Genomic DNA, 26,206 nt, shown 5'->3' with positions numbered 1-26,206 from the left:
TTATTCTGAAAATTGCCATTTCTCAACAGAATCAGGAAAAAGAGAGATCATTTTCTAGGTGGGTGGCCAACAACACCCAGCCTGTAATAGTCTTACTATTAGGTATGCTGAAGAGAAGCCAAGGCACCTCCAACAGTTGGGAAAATAAATAAACCAAGAGCAAAAGCAAGCAAGCTGTACTACTGCACAGCAGCAAGATTTCCTACAGAGGCAAAGAGTGTGCAAAACCTGAATTCCTTACTGCAGGCACAAAAATGGAATGGATATGTTACCTACAGAGATAAATCTGCCTTTTGCATTACACTATGGGAGCATCCTATTTGGCAAGAAGCCAATGACCAATAAAATCCTCTCTCTGCTGTTTCTTTCACCATATATTCAAGTTACATATTCCAGTACAAAATATAATCCATTTCGATACAGTAGCTCCACTTACCCAGCTGGTATCATCCAATACCACATGCTTTGGGGCTTGATTCTGATGCCTATAGCAAACTGGAGCAGCCCTGTGCACACCACTAGTTTACTAATCTTATTGAATTAAATAGGAGAGGAGGATTGTCTCAGGCCTGAAAGAAATTACAGAGACTGAAACCCATTTGTTTCATTTCTATAAAGGTTTGTTTCATTTCCATGAAAGTAAATAGTTAAGTGTAGTTTTTAAAGAAGCACAGTTTCCCTAAGCTGCATGGCAAAGAAAAATTATCAGCTGCACTTGAATTTATTACTAAACTTAATTAATAGTTAAAACATAACGATCTTAAAACAATTCAGATAAATTTCACACTTACAACTCTCCTCATTTTGGCCATAAATATGCTACACATTTGAAGGGAAATGTTTTGTTCGGTATTTGCTTGTTATTAAAGACTCTTTTCTGTGACATAGTAAAGCCATTTGTGCTAGTGTGAGCTGAAGTCAGAGGCTCCTTTTAAAAGCAAGTGCACACAGAAAGATGAAAGAAAGGAAGGGAAAAGGAGGGAAGACAAAAAAATGACAACGAGGTAAAAAAAAAAAAATAATTGCAGCTTCATTTTCTCCATCATTTTTGTTTGCAGTCTGCTGCCCAAACGTCATAAACAGAGCTCACGTGGTCTCAGCTGACATTCTGAGACCTAGAAAACATTCCTGCTAGGCTGCCAGGCTGCTGCTTACAAACTGCCTATTTGCTTACAGAAGGTCACATGTAGTCTGATTTTTTTTGCTGGTTTTTATTATTTTATTAAGAGAGGTGAGCAGTGTCAGAGCAAGATATGCAGATGACACAACATCCAGTGATTAAAGAGTAGAGAGAGCTAGCGAAGGTAGGCCATGGGACAATGCACAGACAAATTAAACTCAGTGCTGATTAATATAACTTTGTGGAAAATATGAACTGTTCACATACCATCCAAGTTCTAAATGAATCATCATCATCATCAACAACAACGACAAAGAGCCTAGGCACCATTATGAACTGTTTGGTGAAGATCAATGCTCAATGGACAGATGCAGTCCCAGGAAAAAAGTCAAGATTGATGAGAAGTACAGTAAAGAATAACTAGGAAGTTAGAATTCTGCAATACAAATCAATTGTATGGCATTATCTACACTAGCATGCATAACTCCTGCCAATCCTTCTCAAAACAGGTGCTGCAGAATTAATGGTGACACTGAGAAAGAGGGCAAGAATGGTAACAGGCCACATGCAATTCCTTCATACAGAAAAAGACAGAGAGGACTGAGAACACTGACCTCAGAAACAAGACTACGTAAGAAGAGACAACAAAAATTGACACAATGGAGGAACGATATAAAGAAAATTAGAACTTCAGTCCTCCTTTGCCTCCCAACATAAGAGCAAAATGACAGAATTAGAAAGCTGATAAATTAAAAATCTTACTAAAGGAGGCACTTTTCTGCATAACGTGATTATATTATGGAATTTGTTGCTGTATTAAGGGTGGACTCAGAGAAGACTGTGCATGGGGACTGGTCCTGGAGAGGGTCAGAAAGTCTCTAGTTAGTGTGACCAATTGCAATAGGAAAAAAAAGGTAAAAAAACATTGTAAAATATACTAGTCCTAGGCTTTGAATTTCAAGGAGCCTAAAAAATGAAATTAGAAAAAGACTTAATCTGTGGCTGGGAGGCAGATTATCCTACATCTCCTCAGTGTAAGTTTTATTTTGTCTTTTGCTGAAGTATCTGATTTGGACAATGTGAGTGGCAGAGGACTAGATAAAGAAGTAATAATCATTGTTATATTCATTACAGCAGCCTGCAAGATCTATATATGTATTTTAGAGATGAGTTTGGCATCTAAAGTTGTAAATTCCTGCATTGTTTCCAAATCTTTGCATTGTACAAATGGAGTCACAGCAGCCGCTTAAGTGCTTGTTCAGTTTGTAATGACTGTGGGGTGCAAAAACCTTCAGTGTAGACCTCCATGAAAGAAACATAAGCTAGAGTACCTTTGCAGGTATTTGCAAGAGACTATATGGCATAATAGCAAATACACAGTAAACAGTTAAGATAAATAAACTAATATTGTATGGGAGTTCCAAGATGCCAAATGGGAATGACAACAGCCCAAAATGTCAAGAAACATATACGTGTACGTTCTCAGATTGTCCACAGAAGACAGCAGAGGAATTTGTAGCTCATGTTTGGATCCATGTTTGGCGTCTTTCATCCTGGGGATGTACCATCACCGCCATGCATTGTCATCCATGTGCTTGACAATAATGTTAATAATATAAAGCACACATGAATTAGTACATTCATGCACTAAGTACGAGGTGAGAAAAGGCTCCCGTCTGATCAGTGTTGCTTTACAGGGCAAGTGGACGTTTAGAGCCTAAGCAGCATACTGGAACATTTAAGACTCCTAACAGAGCTTACCTTGTCTGTAAAATCTATGTGGTTCTGTAGGATAGCTCTGTGATAAGTGGCCGTCCTCACAAAATCCTGCATCATATTCTGTTGTTGAGACAGACAGCCATAAAACTAAAAGGAAAGGAGGAGAGGAAAAACAGAAAAAAGATAAAGCCCATCTTCCATCAATCTTACTTTAAATTACTTGGTACTTAAATTACCAAGGTCCTAACCACTCTCTGAATAAACCTAAGCTATCTTTCTAACTGACATGGTGACTAAGGTCAAGCAAACAACAGTAACTTAGACTTCACAAACTGGCACTGAAGTTTCATTACCTGAAAATACTGAGCAGCGGATGCTTCATCTGTTCGCTGACTGAACACAGAGTTCTCCTTCTTTTGGCTACAGCATCTCTTCAATGCATTTGAAAATGTGTTGTATTCTGGAAAAGAAAAACAGAAAAGACACAAACATAGCAAAAACCACAAGGATAGTAAATTAAGATAAACACCCAATGACAAGATAAGAACAGACTCAGTCACAGGTGAGAGGAATGCTTCATTTGGCTTATTGTATTCAGAAATACACAGTAAACAGTTTCAAATTTCATTAAACAGACAAGAGCTGTTGCAAAGATCTGGCCAGCACTGAAAGATTTTAAGAAGCACCTGGATGCATGCAACAGTGCTGTCAAGGATTCTCCATTCAGGTTAGCTCATTCCTGCAAGTATCCGTGATGGTGAACTCTAACAGAGGAGTGGCTGAACATAAGCCTCAACCTATTTCAGGTTAATCTACACTAACCCAAGCTCCACACAGAGAACCACCCAGGGTTATTGTGAAACGCATGGATTTGAGTGAGGAGGTTTACAACCTAGAATAAAACACTCAAAGTTTGTCCTAAAAAGCCAGGCGGAGGACCATGTATCTTCCTTTAGAAGCAGTCTAGCTAAAAAGCTCAGAGTTATAGCCCTTTGGCTTCTGTGGACAAGATCACTTCTGACATTAGGTAAGTAACAGGAAAAATCATGTGGACCTCAAAAACAACCAGTTCACACAAAGGCTTTTGTCTCCATCTTTTAAGATCAAACCATCCCCCAAGCATAAAGTAATTCCTTGATGTCCAAAAGAAAAGCACATGCCAGTAAGTGGAGAAAGTATCTAGAAAAAGCACTATAAGGAAAAATTGTCAGGGGAGAAGCACAGATGACAGCAATAATATCAGGTATGGAAGTCTTGCATCTTCTGTTCATACAAAGACAAGAGAAGATAAAGAAATCAGACCACACCACATTCATAATTTGCTAAACCAGAGAGACAAGAAACTCCTACAACACTTCACAGATTTTCAAATAAAAATAGCCATTGCCTGAAGCATGTAACTGCACTGGGAAGTACGTCCTAAATGCTCTAATCATTTGGAGGTAATTCGATAATTCAATACTTTGAATGGCCTTTGAAACAAAGGGTCTGAAGATAACAGAAACAAATAATTAATAAACTTCTCAATACAGTAACCAAGGAGAATTTCCCTCATCATTTCAGGAAATTTTGAAATCCTCAAAACAGAGATTTGGTTGCACTGATCCTTTTCCACTGCAGAAAGCTGGCATATCCAAAAGGGAAGAGACATAAAAGATAGCAAGTGACTTTCTCTTTAGCTTTGGAAATCAGGACAAGCTCAATGTCAGGCTGTTTGAGAATAAAAACAAAGACCCATGTTTACACAACCCAACGTAAGCACGGTTGCTGCAAAGTTATTTTTAAAGGGCCAAAGAAGTATTTTTGAGTACAGTCTTCAGAGAGAGATCCTCAGTAGAAAATTTTAAATTCTTGGAAAAAGTGTATAATAAAGACAGCATACAATTCAGCAAAAGCATCACAAATTACTATTATTTTTATCCAAGCTTTCCAGTCTTTATATAGCTAGAAATCACTAAAACTGGAAAACTAGATGGAAAAAGCTCCACCTTTGGAGCAGTCATAGCAGTCATATATTGTTTCACTGTAAGAATTTCACACCAAAAATGTGAGACAGCCATACTTCCTCAGAGAAGTCCAAATCAATTGAGGGCGCAGCCCCTTGAACCTCTGGGCTACCCCACATAACAAAGTCCACTTCTAAGCACCCAGAGTTCAAGCCATTTCTCTCAGTTGAAATTATGAGCAGTCTAATGTATGCAATGAAATAATTTTGTTGAAAGTCTGGAACAATAGCTCTAAGAAGCATCACAGCATTAGTTTGCTGTGAATGAACAGGTCAGTTTAACCTTACTCTAGCAGAAGACGGTAAGGGTGGCAGAAATTGTAAAACACAACTCACCAGCTTATTCAAATGCACTTCACCTGGTGAGGAAATCTGCTAGAAAGCTGATCTGTTGCCACTCTGCGGAATATTCCCATGTAATTTCCAGGTGGGAGAAAGTCCCACTTCGTTACTTCTGGCCTGTCAGCTCCAGTGGGAAGAAGATGCCACATTCAACATCTGAATTTGGGGTGACATGGTGGTCTCAAAATAATTAAATTGTTCCAGAAGTAATTGTAAATTACCATGAAAATGTACAAATGCCATCAACATGCCTTTTTCACTCCCACACAGGGATGTTGGTCAGAATGAAACAGTAAGTGACTGCATCATGGCAACGAAGAGTGGCCCAAATTACAGACAATGCCAATTTTCTGCTGGAAGATGCAGAAATCAGCTTAAAACAGATCAGTCCCTCTGTTCTTTCTCTGCTTGAAGAGACAACGCTAGAAAAAACTCTGACACTGGACAGTGGAGATTTTTTTCCAGGCAATCACCCATTGTCTTAAGCTTCTCCCATTTTTTTTTTTTCCTATCTGAAGGTAAAAGGTGATGCTACAGATTCAGTGATATGCTTGACTCCTTTCTTTTCTAGTCATTCTTCACACATTATTTTCATACCTCTGCAGAGACTTTTTGATAGCTCAGAAGAACATCTTTGGTGTCTTTGGCATCCAGGAATGAGAATGGATTTCAAAACCACAGCACTGTAAGAAAAACTGGAAAAGCTTGCCTAGAGAGGTTATGTGGTAGAAGTTTTTATCCTCGGAAGCTTTCAAAACATAACTGTACAAAGGTCTGAGCAACCTGGGGCTGAACTTGCTTTGCAAAGGAGGCTTGACCAGATGACCATATGAGTTCTCTTCCAATTGAATTATTCTTTGATTCTATGAAAAAAAGTATGATTTCCTTGTGATACAGTACTTCTTTATAAACAAATAAGACGTTTGTTGCTGGAGCTCTCTAGAGTGCTGGCAAATTACAAAACTAGTACTCACTGAGTGAAGGGTACATTAAAATAGAAAGAAAGAACAAGACGTTGACTGAGTTCCTCCACAATCTTCCATAATGGACCTCAGATGCCCTTAAAGTTTTCCTAACAGAGTACCTGCAAGATCACAAGAGGGTCTGGCAGACTATAGGAGGAGAAAAGTATCTAATTGCATTCAACAACCTCAAGAAAAATACAGAATTAAAATCTTCTCTATTAGATGGCAGTAAAGATTCAGCAATAAAAATAGGAACAGCATTAGATCTAATACATCTCCATGTTTTCACAAACTTTAAATCCCAACTCCACATTCTACACATGCATCAGTGGCTAACACTATGAGAAAAAAATATGTGAGCATAAAACCAGAAATATACATTTAGTTGCTGCTGTTGGCTGGGAAGTGAAAAATACACTCTAGCAAAAAAAGCAACAACAAAGAGCACTGGTTTACAACTTATCCATGAAAACTTAATGATTCCACCTTTGAGAAATCCTCATAGCCTTGTCTGAGCCTGCGCTGACTGAACAAATATACTGCAAAAAGTCCCCTTACAGCACAAATTTGCTCCTCTTTTCTTTTTCTCATCTGTTCAGTGGATGTTAGTTTATCCTCAACATTCATAAATAAAACATTCACCAAAAATCTTTTAGTTGCTTCTACTTACTATTTGAGGGAAAATCATAGCTAAACAGCTACAAACTAAAGATCAGGTTGTAAGGAAGGAATTACTGTTGCAGATGTGAATTGGGGATTTTGTTTTTCTTTTGAATGCAAACAGTCGAAGGATTCTAAAGGGAAATCTCTTAGGAAATGCAAATTGCCTAGGAATTATTCATAACAATTGCTACCAGTTTCAAATATTGTCTGAGAGTTCAGATACACATTCTTTTATGTAACAGGGCAAAGTGCCAAATAATAAATCTTTAGCATCTAATATAGAAAAATGGAATTATTGTGAACACTCTGCACATGACACAGACACAAGAAATAAATTCAAAAGTAAGACATGTTGAAGTTTTAAGAAATTCTCCCAAATAAGGACCCCTCTTATAGAGAAGAGAAACAGGTTTATCTTTTTTTAGCACGGACAAGGAACACCATATTTCTTCCTTTTGTAGACTGTTCCAGAAGAAAGAAAAGAGTTTATCTCAAGTCCGTTTTCTATATCCAGCAAGTCTATTTTCTATATCCAACAACAATTTACAATAGCTTGTCTTCTCTCCATTTGCTTCTGCATGCAAATACACTAAGCTGTTTCCTTCCTATATTTTCTGTAATGGAACTTCTCTTCTTATTAGCCAACACCTCATCCTGCTTGTGATATGAAATATGGCTTTATCTGCATATTGATCAAGGTCCTTAAAATTAAATTTAATTTTGATCTTCCTAAGAATCTGGGAATTTAATCTGTCATATGTAGAAATATATCCAGAACTGATCTTGGCTTTTATGAAAACTGGATTTTCTTCTTTATTTAAAGTAAGGGGAACAGAAAAGGATCTACACCAAAACCAGTTTGGCTTACTGACAGGCTAGAATACTGGTGGGTCATGTACTTTGGAACTCTCTATTTTGCAACCAGCAGCCAACCATACAGAACTGAAAGTCAGTAAAATATTTTTCAAGAATAGCCAAAGAATATTTTTTGTTAATCCTCAGCCCTATATTCCTCATCAAGGTTCTAGCACTCTATATATCTTTTCCTTTGATGCCGTAAGGAATTGATTTTCTTATCTCAGGGAACAATCACGTAGGCTCTTCAGATCTTCTATCATCTTTTCAAAAGCAAACTCAAGTATAATGCTTTTCTACTGAAGGGTGTTGCCTAGTAATCTGAGTGTAGTGTTTCAAATGTCACCACTTCAAGAGTCTTCTATCCAGTCCTGAGAGATTCCTTCCATTACCTTGAACAAATCATGCAGGCTTTTTGCCTGTTTGTTGATCTATAAAGAAAAAGGTCCTGCTGGCTTACAAAATTTTCTGGATTATCAGGGGTTATACTTAAACAAAAATTAATCTATCCTGTAAAATCCAAAATTAATGTGCTTGGGGGGAAGGAGGGCACAAGTGCTTCTTGATGAAGTGCTTTTTTATGCTATGCACAGCCATCTTCTTTCACCCTCAAAACTCTTTCTTTTGCTTTATTCTCTGAACAAACTGCAAATTGGGAAGATGGCTGTGACTCTTCTTGAACAGTTTTGGCTGTCTTCAGAGAAATAACTGACAATTTTCACTGACTGAAAAACAAATCCCTGTGCCCCCACCACCCCAAACACTTAATCAAAAGTTTTACCCTAGCAGGTTGAAAAAACCCTCAAAACTTTACAAGTGTTAAAGCTATGTTCCAAGAGCGGCAAATTAATGAATCAAGGCTTTAAAATGTAACTCTTACAGTGCATTTACTCTTTCCCATGCATTGTAAGACCTCCAATAACTAGTCCAACAAGAATGACCCGATGTTCTTGAGAACAGAGGTCAGCAGACATGTTTATTGCCTTTTCATCTATACCTTTTCAGTATTTCAAACCCCCGCCCAACTCAAAACTCCCTAAAAAACCACAGATGTTTCTCTTTCAAGGAGCCTCGTCTGGATGTTGTTCTGAAAATAATGGAAAATATTGGAATGAAGACCACTGTGAGCATGCAGCCTAATCTAGTTTGTATTAGCTAATCTGGACACTAGTTTATTTCCAGCACAGTGGAATAGGCTGCAAAAGTTGCCCAAATGCTGGGTGCATCTAAAAGACCTGCAGTCACTGCAGTAAGTACAACACAGCACTTAAATATGTGCATTTTACCTGCTGAAATAAACTGCTTTAAAAGACCTGTATTTTTAACTGGATCAAAAGTCCTCCTTAAATTCTTTGATGTGAATTGAAGCTTGTGTTCCATGGTCCATAACACAGAAAAAAATTAAATCCAGCAAGTCAAACTGTCTCTGTTTTAAAAATCAAAAAGAAACGTGGAAAATGATTTAAATTCATTAGGCACTCTTCAGTAACTGCCTATGTGCAAGCTCTTACTTCACAACAACTAAATCTCCTTCCAGTAAGTGGTATGCTTCCTCACATTTATTGTACATCATGTGATAAAAACATTCATGCAGGCAGCTACTGGGAAACAGCAAAAAAAGCCTAATTCACATTCTAGTGTACCCCATAATAAATGCTTCTTTGGAGCAAAACTCATCTTACAGAATGAATTATTAGCTTTCAGAAGAAAAGTGTCATTTTCTCCTTTTTCTTAGCCATTGAGAAGGCAAGGAAGACTTCCACTCTTGTGGGCTGAAGTGCTTTCACAAGGATCTTGTTGAGGAAATTAAAAAAAAAAAAAAATCGCCCTGCAAATAATTTCAAAGAACATAAAAAATGTAACTCTCAGACATTTTCTTTGAAAGCCAAGCTTGTTAGGATTTTTATTTATTTCTTATTTCCCCCTTTTTTTTCCAATTAAAATCTGAAAACTGAAATTCATTTGAAAACTTTTACCTTGACAGAAAGCTGTATCTTGCTGAAAAACGGAGGTATTTGCCTGTAAAGTTTTGACTAGCTATGCACCTCAGCTAACTAACATTTGCTGTTGGACATTAAACCCACGCTAATCAATTTTACAGTCTGATAACTTGTCAGAGATATTCTGCAGATATTACTGCACTGATAGCCTAAAAACTGAACTGTGTAGAAACTGAATAAAGACCAGCTAAAACTGATTCCTGTAATCAAAGATAACAGGAACATCCTTCCAAAGAGCCCTGCTTCTGGTGTCTCTCTCACACTACTCCCTTCCCAAAAAGGAGAGCATAAGCCCCAGGCCCCTTAGCACTTCCAACAGGCACATTCATACTCCATTCCTGGTAAACTGTCACTCAAATGGTTGCACTCTGCATAAGCAGAACTGCTGTACTGATTTCTCTTTACAAAATGCTTATCCTCACAGCAGAAGACACAGACACACAAACACAAGCTATTAACATAGTGCACTTCACCCATCTGCTCAAAACAGATGGAGTCTCTCAATACTCCAAAGGGGAAGAGGGTGGAGAAGGAACAACAACAAAAGGCTCTAGTAATAAACCTGGATGGTTGTTGAGGGAGAAAGTGAAAAAAACCCAAACTAACATACACAGAATAAGGGGAAAAAACCTCAGTGGGGAATAAAAACCCACAAACTCCACACAGCAGCAATCCAAAATAATGCTACTTGCAATAAATCATTAAATAAATATATTTTACCAACAGCTGTTAGATTTTCTGGTCTAAGGAGATTAGCATAACAGCCATGGAGAAGCACTACTCCCACATTATTTTGCATTATCTGCTGCAGGCTACTATTAAAATGCAGTACCTACATTAAGCAGTAAATTTGGCCTGTAACTTATGAGAGGTGTACAGTCATAACTTTGACCATGTTTGAAAAAATGAATGGAAGTAAGTCCATAACTTATCACAAGACTATATCAAATGATCAGACAGGTCAGGCTGTCTCCTGTTAACAAGTGGAACACAGTCTTCCATTTGGAACACCAGAATTGCAAAATACCCAAATAATGAAATGCCTTCTTTGCAAAAAAGTGAAACATGCAGTAAAAATATAGTAAGCTTATCAAGGCCAGATTACTATCCAACTCTGAGGCTGGAATATTATTTCCAAATGAGGAAGAAAATCTTTTTACTTCTATTCAGTTGTAAGTATTGGACTTCAGAAATTCACAGTGACACCTATTACCAGTACCCTAGTAAAATTCCAACAGCATTCACCACACAGACTCAAAAGAAAAAGCTCCCAGAAACCCTTGGGTTTACACCAGTTTGACAATATTTATCCAAAATATTTTTCTCTTTATGTTATACCTTTCAACCAATTATACAGCTTTTCATTGCCATAAACACTTATTTAGTGTTAGATTAGACTAATGGATTCGGTTCATTTTAACAACTCATTTACTAATATTTCAATCAGCACTAGATCATTTTGTTTTGAACATTACTGAATATTAAATCACAATTTGCAGACTAGGTCACTTGCCACAATGCTACTTCATAAGTGAATTTCTACAGCCTTCTTTCAAACTTTTTTTATGAGTCTGGATTTGGGCAATGGCAATGATTTTGTCGCAAACATACTAGTGGGTGAATCATTTCAGGTGTCAGCACAGGAGAACTGCTTAGAAATTCAGTCAGTAAGCACTTCATCAGCACACAGGGGACTCAATCGGTTGTGCGTTTTTACAGGAAACATGACTGATGGCCTTGTGTCATTCCACATCAGGAACTGGACGCCACATGTTCCAAATCTCATTATTAAGTTTCCTAAGTCATACTTTTCCCAAAGCAAAAGCCTTTTCTATTTTTAGCACCCGTAATATATGCTTTCTTTGGTAAGTAGAAAGCAAAATACTGTATCACCTCCAAGCTAAACATCCTAACTAAAATTTATTTTCTTCTAATAGAACATTCCGCCCATTAGTAAGTGATTCACATGGATATAAAACAAAAATGAAGCCAAATTGATAAAACAGTTGGTTATCATCAAGAAGAATATTAAAGAAGTACCTTTAATTTCAAGCTGCAACAACACTCCAAAGCAATGTGAACTAGCAGATGCGAAAGCTTCCCCCACTGTGTCAATCTCACACTAAAAACGTTACCAAAATAGTCATGATTTGTAAAATGGCATTACAAAGTATCTAAATATAAATGTTTCACTTTCTTTAGAAAAGCCATCAGACTTGTATTAGACAACAGAGAGAGAAATGGGTTTTTAAGCTGTAGTCAAATTTGCATAAAGGTTGTACAAATTATTGTGATATTGCAAAACTTTTGAAGTTAAACTACACTTTGGGAACTATTAAAATAAGAAGCACTAGATCCTTTCTTTTATTCTTCCTCAAAAGAACGGATGTTTTTTATGTAAACAAGCTTCCTCAGAATACAAATTACACTTTAATGAAGGAAGATTATTTGGCTCAGTACAGTATGATTGCATGAAATGGAAATACTGAGACAGATATGGTTGATGCAGGTGGTTCACTTGTGTCTTCTAGTTTTAAATGGCCTGAATGCTGAAAGTCTTGGTACATAAAAAGTCTAGCAGTGCTTAGCGAGAGCCTCTTCTGAACTAGTGGCCACAGACGTGCCTCACATGAAAGCACTATCTGGTAGCACTGAATCAGTGGCTATTGATTTTCAAAATACTGCCAACATTTCCTAAGACGTACCTTGCCTCACCAGAACGAAGGACTGTCTATTTTAAACAATTATCCACCCACCCACCCACCCCCAATCTCTGCCACTCTTACCAGAACATAAGACATTAGAACTAAATGGATTTTTAAACACTCTGAATGATTGGACAAATCCCCAATACAAGCACGTTGCCACCTTCAACACAGAATTGGCACTGCAATATTGTAATTTACAGGCAGGCAGATCTAGAAGTACTCAGATGTAGCAGACAGGAGTAAAAAATCTAGAAATTTAAAATACTTCATGTAGTAATTTTTTCTAAAACTGGGAAAATTACGCTAAATTACTTGCCTATAGAAGAAAAGAAAATAAAATTATCAGATCACATCTGGAAAGCCAAATACTAATATTAATTAGCAAGAAAACAGCCCAGAATAATTTCAATGAAAATACCAGAATGTTACAAGTTACTCAAAAAATGGGGAAAAGTGATTGACCTTATTCCAATCTCCTTTATTTTGTCCTCCCAAGAATCAGAATCAATCAATACTTTAAAATGCTAATGCTAAAATCATTCCCACAGAAATGTTCAAGGAAAGCCTGGAGAAACAAAAGGTAGTGAAAGTAGTGACATAAGTGATTAGGTCTTGAGCTTCCCTCTAGATCCTCCCACCTTGAACACACTCAGTGAGTCAGGTCAAAACACCACAAAACTTATGGATAGCTGCTTCTAACTGGATCAAGAAAAGCAATGACATAGAAAACCACAGAGTGAGACAATGGCAAACCCAGAGGTTTGAACAGTGAGACTAACAGATACGGACACAGCAGAAGGCATGGCCGGTGGCAGCCTTCTCTGTTAAGATTTGCGAACAGACCAGCAGTCTCCAAAATCACATCATGGGTATTTGTTCTTGCACGCCACAGTCTCCAGCTCCAAACACAACCTGGAAAATTATTATCAGACACTGAATTCCATTGAGGCTGAACAGGTCAAACTGATTGCTGCACACTCCCAAAGCCCACCCAGTGTTTGGGACAGCCACATAGGTGAATTAACTCAGGGAAAGCACCTACAAAGCTTAGAGCCACTTTGTGACAGTGGAGTAATTTAGAAACTGGAGTATGACACAGAACCAAAGTTTCTGTCCCAGAAGTGAGAAGTTAGGGATTACAATTGTGCACGTAGTATGGCTTAAAAGTAAAAATGTTTCTGTTTTTTTAAGTCATTCCAGTAGTAGAACTTCCTACTGCTCTTTTGAGACTGTGAATTGCAGAGGTGCAATTACAGTCAATGCATTGAATAAGTTCTCCTCTGAACAAGTTGCACCTCATTGTTTACGCAATAAAACTCCACAAGAGTTTCAAGCTGCAAGATTAAAGACATTTGTGAATTTAACTGCTTTCTAAATTAACTCAAATAAAACAAGATTCAGGTAACCAAACTCTTCTTTTTTTGCTTCTCTGAAAAACAGAATCACTACTTTAAACAGAAACTAGCAAGCAACCACAGAATCATTTGGTCCTTCATAGAATTTATTGACACAAACTCTTCTTAGCTTCCTTGCAGTCTGGGTCTTGAGGCATATCAATTAGTTGTCCCCACTTACAGTGCTTTGGTTTGCATGGCTGCATGGTCTCAGTACACACTAACTGGAATCCTTCTGGATGAAATTAAACCAAAATATGCACTCCAGGAATAAACTTCGACAGTCAATGGTCATTTAGTCTATGTGACCAGGCTAGATCTAGTTCAAAGTAAACACACTCTCCATTCTTGCCTCCTTCCCAAATGAGTATAGTTTGCATACCAGGGCCCCAGCACCAATTGTTCTGTTCTACAAACTTGTTGCTTCTGGACTGTGTGACTGGCTAATGGAATCATAGATCATTAGATCCATATGCCATTACATGAAATAATAATTTGGGGGAAAAAAAAAATCACCATAAGACATACCATGTTCCTTGCTTGAATTATACTGCAGTAACAGCATGTACATTTACACATATAAAATTCAATGTATGCCTTTAATATAGTTCACATATCTATATCTCTCTCTACAGATACACACACTCTTATGTCTCTAGCTCAGTTCTGTATGTGGAGCTCCGTAAGTACTATATGCTATAAGTAAGTGAAAACTGTAAATAGCACTCTTTCTTCCACCTGTATTGTGCTTCTATGTAAGTGGCGCAGCTATTAGAGCTGGCAGACAACTTTCAAGATGAGTTGCGCTAATAAAACAACATCTACAGACACCACTTATTGGCGTGTCCAATGCCTGGATGCACTGTGAAAGTGGCTGAAGACCAGGGTTACGAGGTTTGAAAGAAGAAAGGAACCTGCATTCTACCACATCCCCGAAAGAACAATTCATCCTATGCTCATGAACTAATTCCGTGCTAAATTAAGCAGGCCATTTCCACCAAGGAATAGAGAGCTACATACCACGTCTGCTACAGATGAGTTACAGACTGGTTGGTTGGTCTGTTACAGATAAATGATCTTTGTTTTTGAAAGAAAAGCCTGTAGGCTACTAACTTCCATTTTTATTGCCTGCTTGATCGTACTCAGATGTTTAACATATGTTCAGCAGGAAATGAAAGATACAGTCTATGATTTATGACTGTCTAAATGCTGGAACCAGAACAGCAATTCTCTGTGTGGGCACAAGCAGGGCATGAATTTCCCTCTCCTCCCATTCCTCATTCCTCATCTTCCTCTACCTTCCTAAAAGACAGAGGACTTAAAACCCCTAAGACTTCTACAATGCATTTTCATAACTAACACTTTTAACCTATGAAAAAGGAGTTTTCAGTCCATTTTTTAATAACAGCATTATTTTTGTTTATTATACACACATACACATTTGCAAATACATAAAACTGAGAGTAACACCTACACTTGTACACAGCAAACAACAAAAGGTTAGCTTCTGCTCTATAGCTTTGACTTCTTTGTAAAAAACATATAACTTTCTCAAGACTAGGTGCTATTCGACATACTCAACATGTAGAAGAAGGTACCAGCAAGCTACTCCTATGGCATGGGGAAATAATATCCTACAAGTAACTTTCAGCTTAACACAGCACCCAACACATTCCATTTGATATCAACAGGTTTGTTATTTAATCTGAACAGACTTTAATTTGACCAATCCATTATATTCCTGTCATTTTATCAATGAGTTGTTGCATGGACTAACAGGCCATTTCAATTTTTTTCCCCCTGAGCTTTAAAGATGGAAAAAATATAGAAAACACTCAAGTTTGTCATGTTAACAAGCAATCAGAAGTAATAAATTAAGAGACTTACCTATGCTGTTCTTATCTATTTCACAATATGTAGCTATATAAATAAACTAAATACAAATCACCAAGGAATATAGCTAAAGAGATGACTGAATTTACCACTTAATCTTCCAGGCACTCCTCTCAGGAAAAATACCAAACTGTACAGAAATTAGTTGGATTTTTTTCAAATACTAGTTTGTAAAGGTGGGGAAGAGCACTAAGAGAAACTTCTTTTGCCTTGGGATTCCAAACCAGCAGTGCTTTTTGGAATCAGAACCTTTCTAGGTAGGCAAGACATGGTAGAGATTGCAGATCAAAGAGTACTGAAGAACTTTCCTGACTCCTTAATTATTAGTTATTAATTATCTCAGCAGTGAGCTAATAAATCACTAAACAACCTAATCTCAATTATCGCTTCCGTTATGATGTGGGTCTTGTCTCAAGAGAATAACTTAATGGAAGCACAATACTGAATTGTAACATTCAGATACATAGATTTAAAAAACCCCAGACACTCACAGTAATTCTTAGCTTATATTCATATTGTTTTAGTAAGGTAAGACATTGAAAACATGAATAGTTTTTCTTGATGGATACAGATGAAAGGCTGTAACCAGGCAGGACTTCAAAGGCCACCAAGATTTGGCACCCAACTGAAAAAATCAGGTTAGTCTAAAAACTCTATTTTCTAGTACAGTGAGACTCCTGTATTGTGTCCACATGACACAGGACTAGCAACTCATGGCACAAACAAACCCATCTACATGCAAATTCTCAGCCCTTGATGCTTTGAAACATGTATGTGTCTTTAAATAAGCTGCTAAATATCAAATCTAATTGCTCTGTGCCTCAGTTTCCACAGAATATAAAATGGAAATAACTGTAATGGCCTCCGGGAAATCACCAGGCCTACTGATGTAGGCTGCTATATAAGAACTCTGGGTTATTGCTAAAGAGGAAGCTGTATGTTACCTATAGTTACACAATTTCAAAATGAGTTGTGGCCATGCTGCACACTACTCAGAATAAACAGGCAGCCTTCTGAATTTCCTTGCATAAAAACTAAGAATGCTTTTCCAAAAGCCAATATGAGGACATAAGGATAGCACATATTAAAAAGTCTCAGCTGTTGGATTTACAAAAAAACAAGTCATGTGGAAGTATAAAAATACAGATCTCAACATCCTACTAAAATACAGTCATGTTTCTGCAACAGAGTGAGTTTCTTTTTCAGCATCACTACACACAGAATATCTATCCTAAGAACTGCAAGTGTATGTTAAACTACCTCAATTAACTATTCAGACAAACAGATCTGCAAGACAATTTCTGAATGAGGAGTAACAAGTGGCAGATTGCCCACACAAAGCATTACGTTTACCAGTTGAAGTTGTCACATGAATGTGTTACCTGCATTTGCTTTCTTCAGAAAATTACTCTGCAGTTGTTTTGCAAAAATGTTATGTACACTATGTGAACCGTCCATATTCCACAAAAGGCAGCTGGAGTGGGTTAGAGGCAAATGAAGTTGCACAAATCTTCATAACAAAATGTAATATTTAAATAGCCACCATGAAACAGAGGTAGAAGACAACATACTTTAAAGTGAGCTTTACCAATACAGTAGCGTGGCAGGAAGGAGAAGATGTTCACAAATGCAAGATGTACTTACCAGCTTGTGACTTGAACTGGAGCAAGGCACTGTTGTATCCCAGTGTCATTAACACAGACTGTTTTCCCACACGACAGTATTCAGTGTCTCTGTTAACCAAGCATTTAAACACACAGACTCCATCAGCTGAAGGGAAAAAAATACTTTAGAAAACTTATAGCAGTTAAAAACAAAACCATATAAAGAACTAGATGTCTCTTTGGAGTCACAAAATACATAAGCATGTATCTGAAGTACACAACTTGGCAAAAATACACTTTCTCTAACATGTTTCCTGAGCCAATTTTCCAGTGCCCTACAGTTTCCTTCCCACTTATCATCCATAGTTTCTTGAAGTTGCCGCGTGCTCAGAAGAAAGAAAGAGAGCTGACTAAATTAATTTTTACCTGGATCCTAACAAGGTCTGAAATTAACATTTTTTCTACTTCTTTTGCTTCTGTAATCCTATGTGCCGATGTCCTGACAACCTCTAGAGATGCTGCTCTGGCAAATGAAATGGCAGGGTAAAGAATCAGGGATCAATTACATTGACTAAATGACGCGAAGTAAACTAGCTTTTTCCAGTGAACACACACTACAGACCACACCATGTATAACTATCAATAAACCTACCATGTGAGAAAAAATAATGCAATTTTTCAGACAATGAAGAACACATGAGTACTTCAGAGCTAGGAACAGCAAGCAGCAGCAGAGGGCAAGCCTGTGTACTGTGCTCCTTGGGGAGGGGGATCCAATATCAGAGGCTTAAGTGGTGCAGTACATCAGTACTGTCTCACTATCAGCCTCACAGCTGTCAGGGGGCAACTGTGTGAGCACATCAAACAAGATGCACATTATCACTTTCAGAAACCTGAAAGACGTCTGAAAGGGAACTTCATGCAAATGGCAGCTACAAACATGGGCTACAATAGATAAAGCTTTTAAATTATTGGGGGGTTGTGCTACATATGTTGTCATCACCCAAGCAGCAAAGCTCCAGGACTTAATATCCCTGAACCATTCTTTCATGCATTGTAGTCCACTTCACTGACAACAAGTGTTTATTATGCTTCTCCCACACACATTTTATCCTTCTGGAGATAAATGATAAAACAAAACAAAAAAGCACCAGAACTAGAAAAAGTAAAAGGTTTAAGGCAAAACAGAAACAAAAAGAAAACTAAAAGCAAAAGTTCACAAATTGGCAGTAACACACAAAAGTGATACACTGCAATATACTAAAAAGTGTGCAAGAGAGAAAACCGATGGAAAGCCAGAATGAAGGGGAAGAAAATACACATCTTGAAAAGCAGGAGATGTAATAAATAAATTATTATTAAAAGCTCAGTAGAAAGCTAATTATACACTGCTGAGCTATGTTATTCTGCTAGCAATGTTTGAAGGACCAGAGTGAGAAGGCATACATAGACACACACCATACAGGCACCCAGTGCATTTTTTTTAAGCCTTACACTTCACAGCATCTGCTGTGATGAGAAGTGAACAGAACAGAGAGAAAGACTGCTATATGATGTTCCACATGTCAAGCAAAGTTCAATCAGGCAAAAAATGTTGTCAAGAAAGGGGATATGTCCCACCTGGGCTGGCACACTTTTACATCTGCACGCTCATTTGTATTTGTAGCCTCTTCCATAATTTAGGCTTGTGAACAAACTGAAGGCAGACAACTGGGCTTGCTACCATCTGTCACCATTGTCTCTTTAATGGAAGGCACACTCAGCCTTCTATTCCCTGGGCTGAACAGAGCCAGCTCCTCTGGTGTACTCTGGCCCCATCCCTGGAAGTGTTCAAGGCCAGGTTGGATGAGGCTTTGAGCAACCTCATCTAGTGGAAGGTATCCCTGCCCACGGCAGTGGGGTTGTAACGAGATGATCTTTAAGGTCCACTCCAACCCAAACCATTCTATGATTCTATGATTTTATCAGTGGGGTTTTTTTGTACTGGAGGCCCAAAATGGGATGTTCATTCAGCCTGGAGATGGCTTTGGGGGGACCTAACACCCGTGTGGAGGTCTTTGAGAAGATGGAGCCAGGCTCTTCACTGAGGTGGCCAGTAGGAGAATGTGAGACAGTGCTGTAGCTAAAGCAGAGGGCCTATTTCCCCACTAAAGCAGAAGCACACTAAACAGATATGGATTTGTTTTGAACTCGGACATAAGCACATTGATATAGCATAGCTGTATAAGCATTTTTGTATGGAATGGTCCTGTGAAAAACAGTGTTGCTATTGGTAGGAACAGGCCACAGGCCTACTGCAGACTGTGCAAGGCTTTTTATCATATATATACACACCTGGGAATTATTTTTAAATATTTGACATTTTGCATAAAGAATGAGGATAAATGCCTACCTCATTTCATGTGTGAGGTCCAAACACAGAGACTGTTATTCAGAAAACTGCACAGAAAACAGTATTGGAATGAGTCCTGCCTGATAACATGCCACACAGATATAATAAAATCTTCAAACAAAAATATTTGTATATTCATCCTCAGAATACATTTTACATTCAGAATACATAACATGGAAGAAGTCTGTACAGAGCAGGATGAAAACATGTTGATCTTTTTCTTTTTTGTTACTCAGGTCTTAATTTAGAGTGGGTTTTTTTTTTCACCTGTTAAACAGTCCAACCTTTTTGTAAGATTACACACTTACAGGACCTTGATAAATCCTCATTATAAAGGTATTCATTAAAAGAAGTTTCAGAAGTTTGCTGCGTCAGAAGAATGAAGATTAATCTCCTCTGAACTCAACAAAAATACAGGTTATCTTTATGGTGATTATTTCAGACTAAACAAATCCTTCAATAGTTAGCACAGTATTGCTCAATAGCTGTGTTAACAGCCAGCCGTCCTAAAGCAAACTGATTATCACCATGTGAGAGCTGAACACCACCCTGCAAAGAATGGAAAACTTTATCTCACAATGGATATTAATTTGTTCTCAGGATAGTCAAACTGCAGGGTAGTCATTCACAGGTTACATTTAATTCAGGGCAAAGATGATGGTACCCAGCCAAGCCCAGGAAAAGCAGCACTTCCAAAGAGGTGGAAGCTAGCCAAAAGTCTGGCAAGAGCCTCAAGGCTGCTTCTTCCTTAAGTGAATGATCAGTAACCTCTGGAGATGAGGCTGATCTGAAGTTAAACAGAATCCTAAACAGGGATGCCTGTATGAAAAGAAACATGCAATCTGAGCTTGGCTCCAATACTGGTAAAGAAACCTAGGTACACAGAGTTTTGTGAAGAACATCAGATGTGTCATTGGGACGTTTCCTGAGAAATGAATAACTGGGAATATCTTAAAGAGAGAAAAAAACAAAACAATTGGGAGTTGATCTAAACATGCAGACAGACATACTAAAATGCTTTAACTTTTATTTCTACTTATGTCCTTCTAGAAATGTATATATACACAATAGATAAACATTACACAATATACAATATTATAACATTTTTACTACCTGTATGCATTGTAGTTATGAATTTATTCTACTTTAATTTCCCAATGTACAGTTACAGTGATCACACTGAGATCATACCAAACAGGTCATATCATAGGAGCATTAAGTACTTCAAGTTTTGCTGGTCGCTTGACACCCCTAAAGCCACAGCCATCATATACAATTCAGAATCTCTACAGAAATCTCGTGCATTCATTTCACACATTTATTGCCAAAAAAGCAAAAATATGAATAATGAATCTATCTATCCAGCCATGAAGGGCTGGTATTTGGAAAGCCAAAGTTCAGCTAGACTTGAAACTAGCAAGGGATGTCAAGGACAAGAGCTTCTGCTACTACATTATCTTTAAAAAAACCCCAAACAACTATTTTCTAAGAGAGCTGAGGGTAAGCCAAAAGATTGCAATTCATAAACAAAGATGAAAGTCATAAACTACAATATGCATTGTTCATACCCAGGACAGTGGTAAGGTGGCCCCAAACATAAGGCAGTAACACTCTATTCTTCAATGCAGCTCCTTTAAATAAGACTCCAGACCATGAATTCATGTCCTGCTGTATATTTTATTTTATTTACAATACAAACAGGCTACTACAGGAGGGTCCTAAGGACATTTACTTTACCCTTGTTCCAAAAGTCAGCATTAAAAAAAAAATTTAAAAAATTATTCTCTACTAAGTCTATGGGAACAGGTCACATACAGCACCTTCTCTGTTGGTGAGAGAAATGAGTTCCTTTCCATAAGTCTTCATGTTTATTCAACATGTGAAACAGATTTCACCAGAGTTTACTACAAGGACTCTCTTTTTGCTTCTTCCTACTATGCTGTCATGCATATAGATACAACCTTACAACTGAAATGGATTTATGAGAAATGTGTCATGAACATATGTAATTTCAAAATCTGTGGAATCATACAGTTTGTCTTAGCAGGGTTTAAGAAAGAATTTAAAAAAACAAAATGGAAAAGAAAAAACTGCATTGCATTCAGAAACAACAAAAAACCACCCCTTGGTTCTTGTTTGGGGTTTTTTGTTGTTTATTTTTTTTTAAAGTCTTCATAATAACTAATATTCAAACAACAGATAATAAACCCACCACAGCTTTTGCAGCTTTGACTACCTAGTGTTCAAGGGCCAAATGTTTCTGAACAATTCCTCTCAAAGAAAATCAAGGTTTCCAAGTGTAAAGATCAAGCAGGCATGTCTTCTCCTAACTATGTCACTGTCTACTGCATACAGCACCTTTCATGCAGAATACTACAAAAAGCTTTAAAAAAATCAACAATAGCTGCTCAGAAGAAAACCAAGCATATGGCTAACATTTCATCTGATAGATACTAACAGTAAAGAGAAAATTTGTACGAAGTTTTTTTGTCTAAGCAAAATAGACTTAGTGGACATAGCCTGAAGTGACTTCATCAAAATTTAAACGCGATGAACCTAAATGACTGAAGTTTGCAAGAAATCCATTCACAAACAAGAACACAAGAGGGTAAAAGGTCAGCCATATCCCAAGGGGCAGGGGGGAAAGGATAGAAATTATCTTCTTTCACTTAAATTTACTGACCAATGGATACTCTGTTTAACCAATAATCAAGGAAAAGGTTTTAAAAACTATGAAACTCAGATAGTATGATGTGGCATTTCTCAAAGAATATAGCAGCATTTACTTAAATAGATTCACACCTGGCTTTCCTAGACAGCCCCTGTTCCAGTCCCATTTCTGGGGAAGCATGGTTTATGCAGCTGTGCTGATCGGCAATCCCATCTCTCCTAATTTTTGAACTCTTCAGCTAATTAAAATAAAATTTGGCCAACATGCCAAAACCGTGGTGTTCCTGCAAGTTGCATAAAAAGGGTTGTTGAATAAACATGAGAGGCCCAGTGTGCCATTCTTGCTGAAGGAAATGATGAGACATGCTTAATAGCTACATTTTACTTCTCAGCTTATGCACGAGTCAACTCCAGAGTCAACCACTGCTGGTGGTACATGAGCAGGAGATGGAGGATTCATAATCATGCATAACAGTGGAGTAACTTCAAGCAATCACAGAAAGAGTTGGGACAGACAGAAGGAGGAAGCTGTGAAGTGACAGTGGGAAAGGATGAGGAAGACACTAGGATAGATGCAAACAAAGTAAATCAGTTGAAGGAAAACCAGGCCTCGTTAGTTCTGCCATTCATGGAATAATTTGTTTTATTTAGAGATGCTAGCCAAGAGAGCCTCTCAACAGGCTTTATAATAATGCGTGAACTAAGCGTCATGGTGCTCCTCTGCATTCATTACATCAGGCGATGTTGTGGCATGAAGAGAGCCTGAAACCTTCCTGGCCTGCCACAGAAATTCTGCAACAGGACCAAGTAGAGACCCAGTGTCTGCTAATCCTGTACTTCAACCACAAGAAGATCTCTGAATCAAATCCAACTTCAAATCACAACTAACAAATCACAACTTCATTGCAAGAGAAAGGTATTTACACTGTATCTACTTCAGTTTACTATATCTACTTCAGCTCACTTGTTTTACTAATTCAGAGTCTGTATGTTCAGGACCCTAAACTTTCTCAAATAATGGCAAAAGAGTCTCCTGCAGAAAGCCCCAAAGCCATTTCCCTAAAGTTATGGAGCAGGAGTCCTGCACACAGTGAGAGCTCCTTTCTCACCCACAAAACACTTTTGGAAAACCAATCCACTTACTCTAAGTTGCTTAAAAATGTATGGCTAAGAAATAAACTTATTACCCCCAAAAAAAGTGCTAGTTTCCTCAGAATCTAACATTGGAAACACAACAGATGCAGTGGCTGTCCATATTGCATAATCTATTAGGAAAACATATTTTGAATCATACAACCTACTCTCTTCTGGATAAAAATGCTTGGCCTCCAGAGCATCTCATTACCACTACCAAAGCGGTCAATCATCACATTTAGAAGTTTGTTCACACGGAGGGTGATTAGTGTACAGTAATTACAGGGCACCCTTGCCAGACACTTATGCTGACATACAACTACCTTCCTGTAATCCAGTCTTACTTCCATTTTACTTTCAGTGTAGACTGATGAATGTAACTAGGCTTGTACAGCCAGTTATCAGCTACTCCGAACAGTAAATATACCATTCCAAAGTATCATAGAATCACAGAATGTTTTGGGTTGGAAGGGACCTTTAAAGATCATCTAGCTCCAACTCCCCTGCCATGGGCAGCGATGTTATTCCACTAGGCCAGGTTGCTGAAAGGTTGCCTTACCCAATCTGGCCTTGAACACTTCCAGGGATGGGGCATCTACCACCTCTCTGGGCAACCTGTTCCAGTATTTCACCACCCTCATAGCAAATAATTTCTTCCTTATATCGAATCTAAATCTACCTTCTTTCAGTTTAAAACCATTACCCCTTGTCCTATCACTACATGCCCTGGTAAAAAATCTCTCTCCGTCTTTCTTATAAACCCCCTTTAAGTATTGAAAGGCTGCAGTAAGGTCTCCCTGCAGCCTTCTCTTCTCCAGCCTGAACAGCCTCAACTCTCTCAGCCTTTCCTCCTAGAAGAGGTGTTCCAGCCCTCAGATCATCTTTGTGGCCCTCCTCTGGATGCTCCAACAGGTCCATGTCTTTCTTGTGATGTACTTCAACATGGAGCTGCTGTGTACTTACAGCAGCCCATTCCCCTTGGAGATGTCATGGGAGTGACTCACTGAAATGTACTAATAAGTTTTCATTACAACTTGTGAAGGCTATTTTTTCATTTGAAAGGCTGTGCCTTCCCTTAAAAATTACCTGGGGTTTTTTTTCAGTGTGAGCTGTAATTGAGCAACTATCACATAGCAAACATTTTGTCTAAAAGTTACTTACTTAAAATATTATTTTTTCAGATCAAATTTTGGGATAAACCTTCACATTTTTCTCAAATACAGCAATGTGAGTGTAACTAGATAGGGAGAGTCCAATCCTGACTAATAAGTGACTGTGTTGTGGAAAGACTACAATGGTATTGATCTAAAGTTCAAAGCTAAGTGTATCTCAAAGTAGTTACAAAAACATGTCTGTACTTTTAACACTGATTAATCTTGAAGTACTACTCATAGCAGTATTAGCCAAAAAAAATTATGTATTACTCCAATTTTAGGTGCATGTTAAGAGAATGGAATATGGCACTCAGAAATTTTCATTTCCAGCTGTCACTTAAATATTCCTACAACCCGCATCTACACTGACTGAGCTAATGGCCATTTTGGAATCAACTCAATGAACAGTTCGTTCCAAAGTCTCTCACTCATTGTGTCTTCTGCCATGTATCAGTTGCTAATTACAATTAATACAACATGGTTAAGCCCTAAGTATAGTGAAATCAATTGCCTGCTAACTTGGAATATTCTACATGTTCACTGGAGCTCCTGTGGATGTTCCCCACATATTTGCTGACCTATAGGGAACAGAGGGCAAACACCCAGATGCTGGGATATTTCCTCCTGCCAGCCTGTAAACTACGTAGTACAACAGCATCAGTAAAAATGTATTTGCCATGTACAGATCTGTACAGATCCTTCTTCACCTTGACAGACAGGGAGCATAATGCTGAGTTATTTCAGAACAGTAACAAAAGACAGAAAAGCACCAGAGTCTGTATTTTAGTATCAAGACTCAAGGCAATAAAGATGGTGGCCAATGTCATACCTGGCAGAAGTATTTGAAAGGCGAGGGAAATACTTCTTTTCCCCCCTGCCTCTGTTAAAATAGAAAAAGAAAATAACACACTTCAAACTCAGTACACAGAATCAATACCATTTCAATTTGCTGCTTTTGCATTGCACTGAATATGACAGCTCACTGCACGGCTGCAACAGTCAACAACCACAGAAGACTTCAATAGGACTAGTAGGTTGTTATTGAACTGAGGTGGGCAAGGACATTGCTGATAGCACTGCTTTTCTACTTGCAGATGCCAGAGATTCTCTGTGATAACCTCCATTTCCTCAGCCTGACTTTTAAAATAATTTCACATCCATTTTGAGTGGAGCACGTCCCCAAGGTCTATGCACCACTGAAAAAATTAGGCCTACTTCCCCCATCGGCCCTATGTTCACTCTCTCATTAGGATACATTTCAGGATACTCTTAGGACACATTTCACTATATAAAAAACCAGTTTGTAAATGGGTTTATAATTTTATTGTAAACAGGAGAAACAAAACGGTTGAATAAAACCCCTCACTTCCCAGCTACTGGAACATCGACACAATAGCATAGTAACTTCAAATTAAGCTTCGGGGGGAAATGTAGCATTTCAGAACAGCATGTCTTTTTCTTTTAAAGGACACACAAAACTTACATGGTTTAAAGGCAACATAAGCAGGAGTCTCTCAAATCCTAAACAGTGCCTCCAAGGAACTAGAAAGAATCCCCTGGACACAGCCCATTACTCCCACCCAGCCTT

The 26,206-nt window shown here is 38.0% G+C and overlaps 1 protein-coding gene across 1 annotated transcript in view; it reads right to left on the bottom strand.

Annotated features, from left to right (window-relative positions):
- LOC127027767 (histone-arginine methyltransferase CARM1-like) overlaps nt 1-26,206 on the bottom strand; it is a 75,635-nt gene that overhangs the window by 31,415 nt on the left and 18,014 nt on the right. The window contains exons 2-4 of the mRNA XM_050913602.1: nt 17,309-17,434; nt 3,193-3,299; nt 2,882-2,986 (exon numbers count right to left, since the gene is read on the bottom strand). Coding sequence (XP_050769559.1) covers nt 2,882-2,986; nt 3,193-3,299; nt 17,309-17,434 — 338 coding nt within the window. The remainder of the gene's footprint in view (nt 1-2,881; nt 2,987-3,192; nt 3,300-17,308; nt 17,435-26,206) is intronic.

This window comes from Gymnogyps californianus, chromosome Z (genome assembly GCF_018139145.2).
Source record: "Gymnogyps californianus isolate 813 chromosome Z, ASM1813914v2, whole genome shotgun sequence".
Classification (NCBI taxonomy): Eukaryota; Metazoa; Chordata; class Aves; order Accipitriformes; family Cathartidae; genus Gymnogyps; species Gymnogyps californianus.
This window is presented reverse-complemented; position numbering and strand designations above follow the sequence as displayed.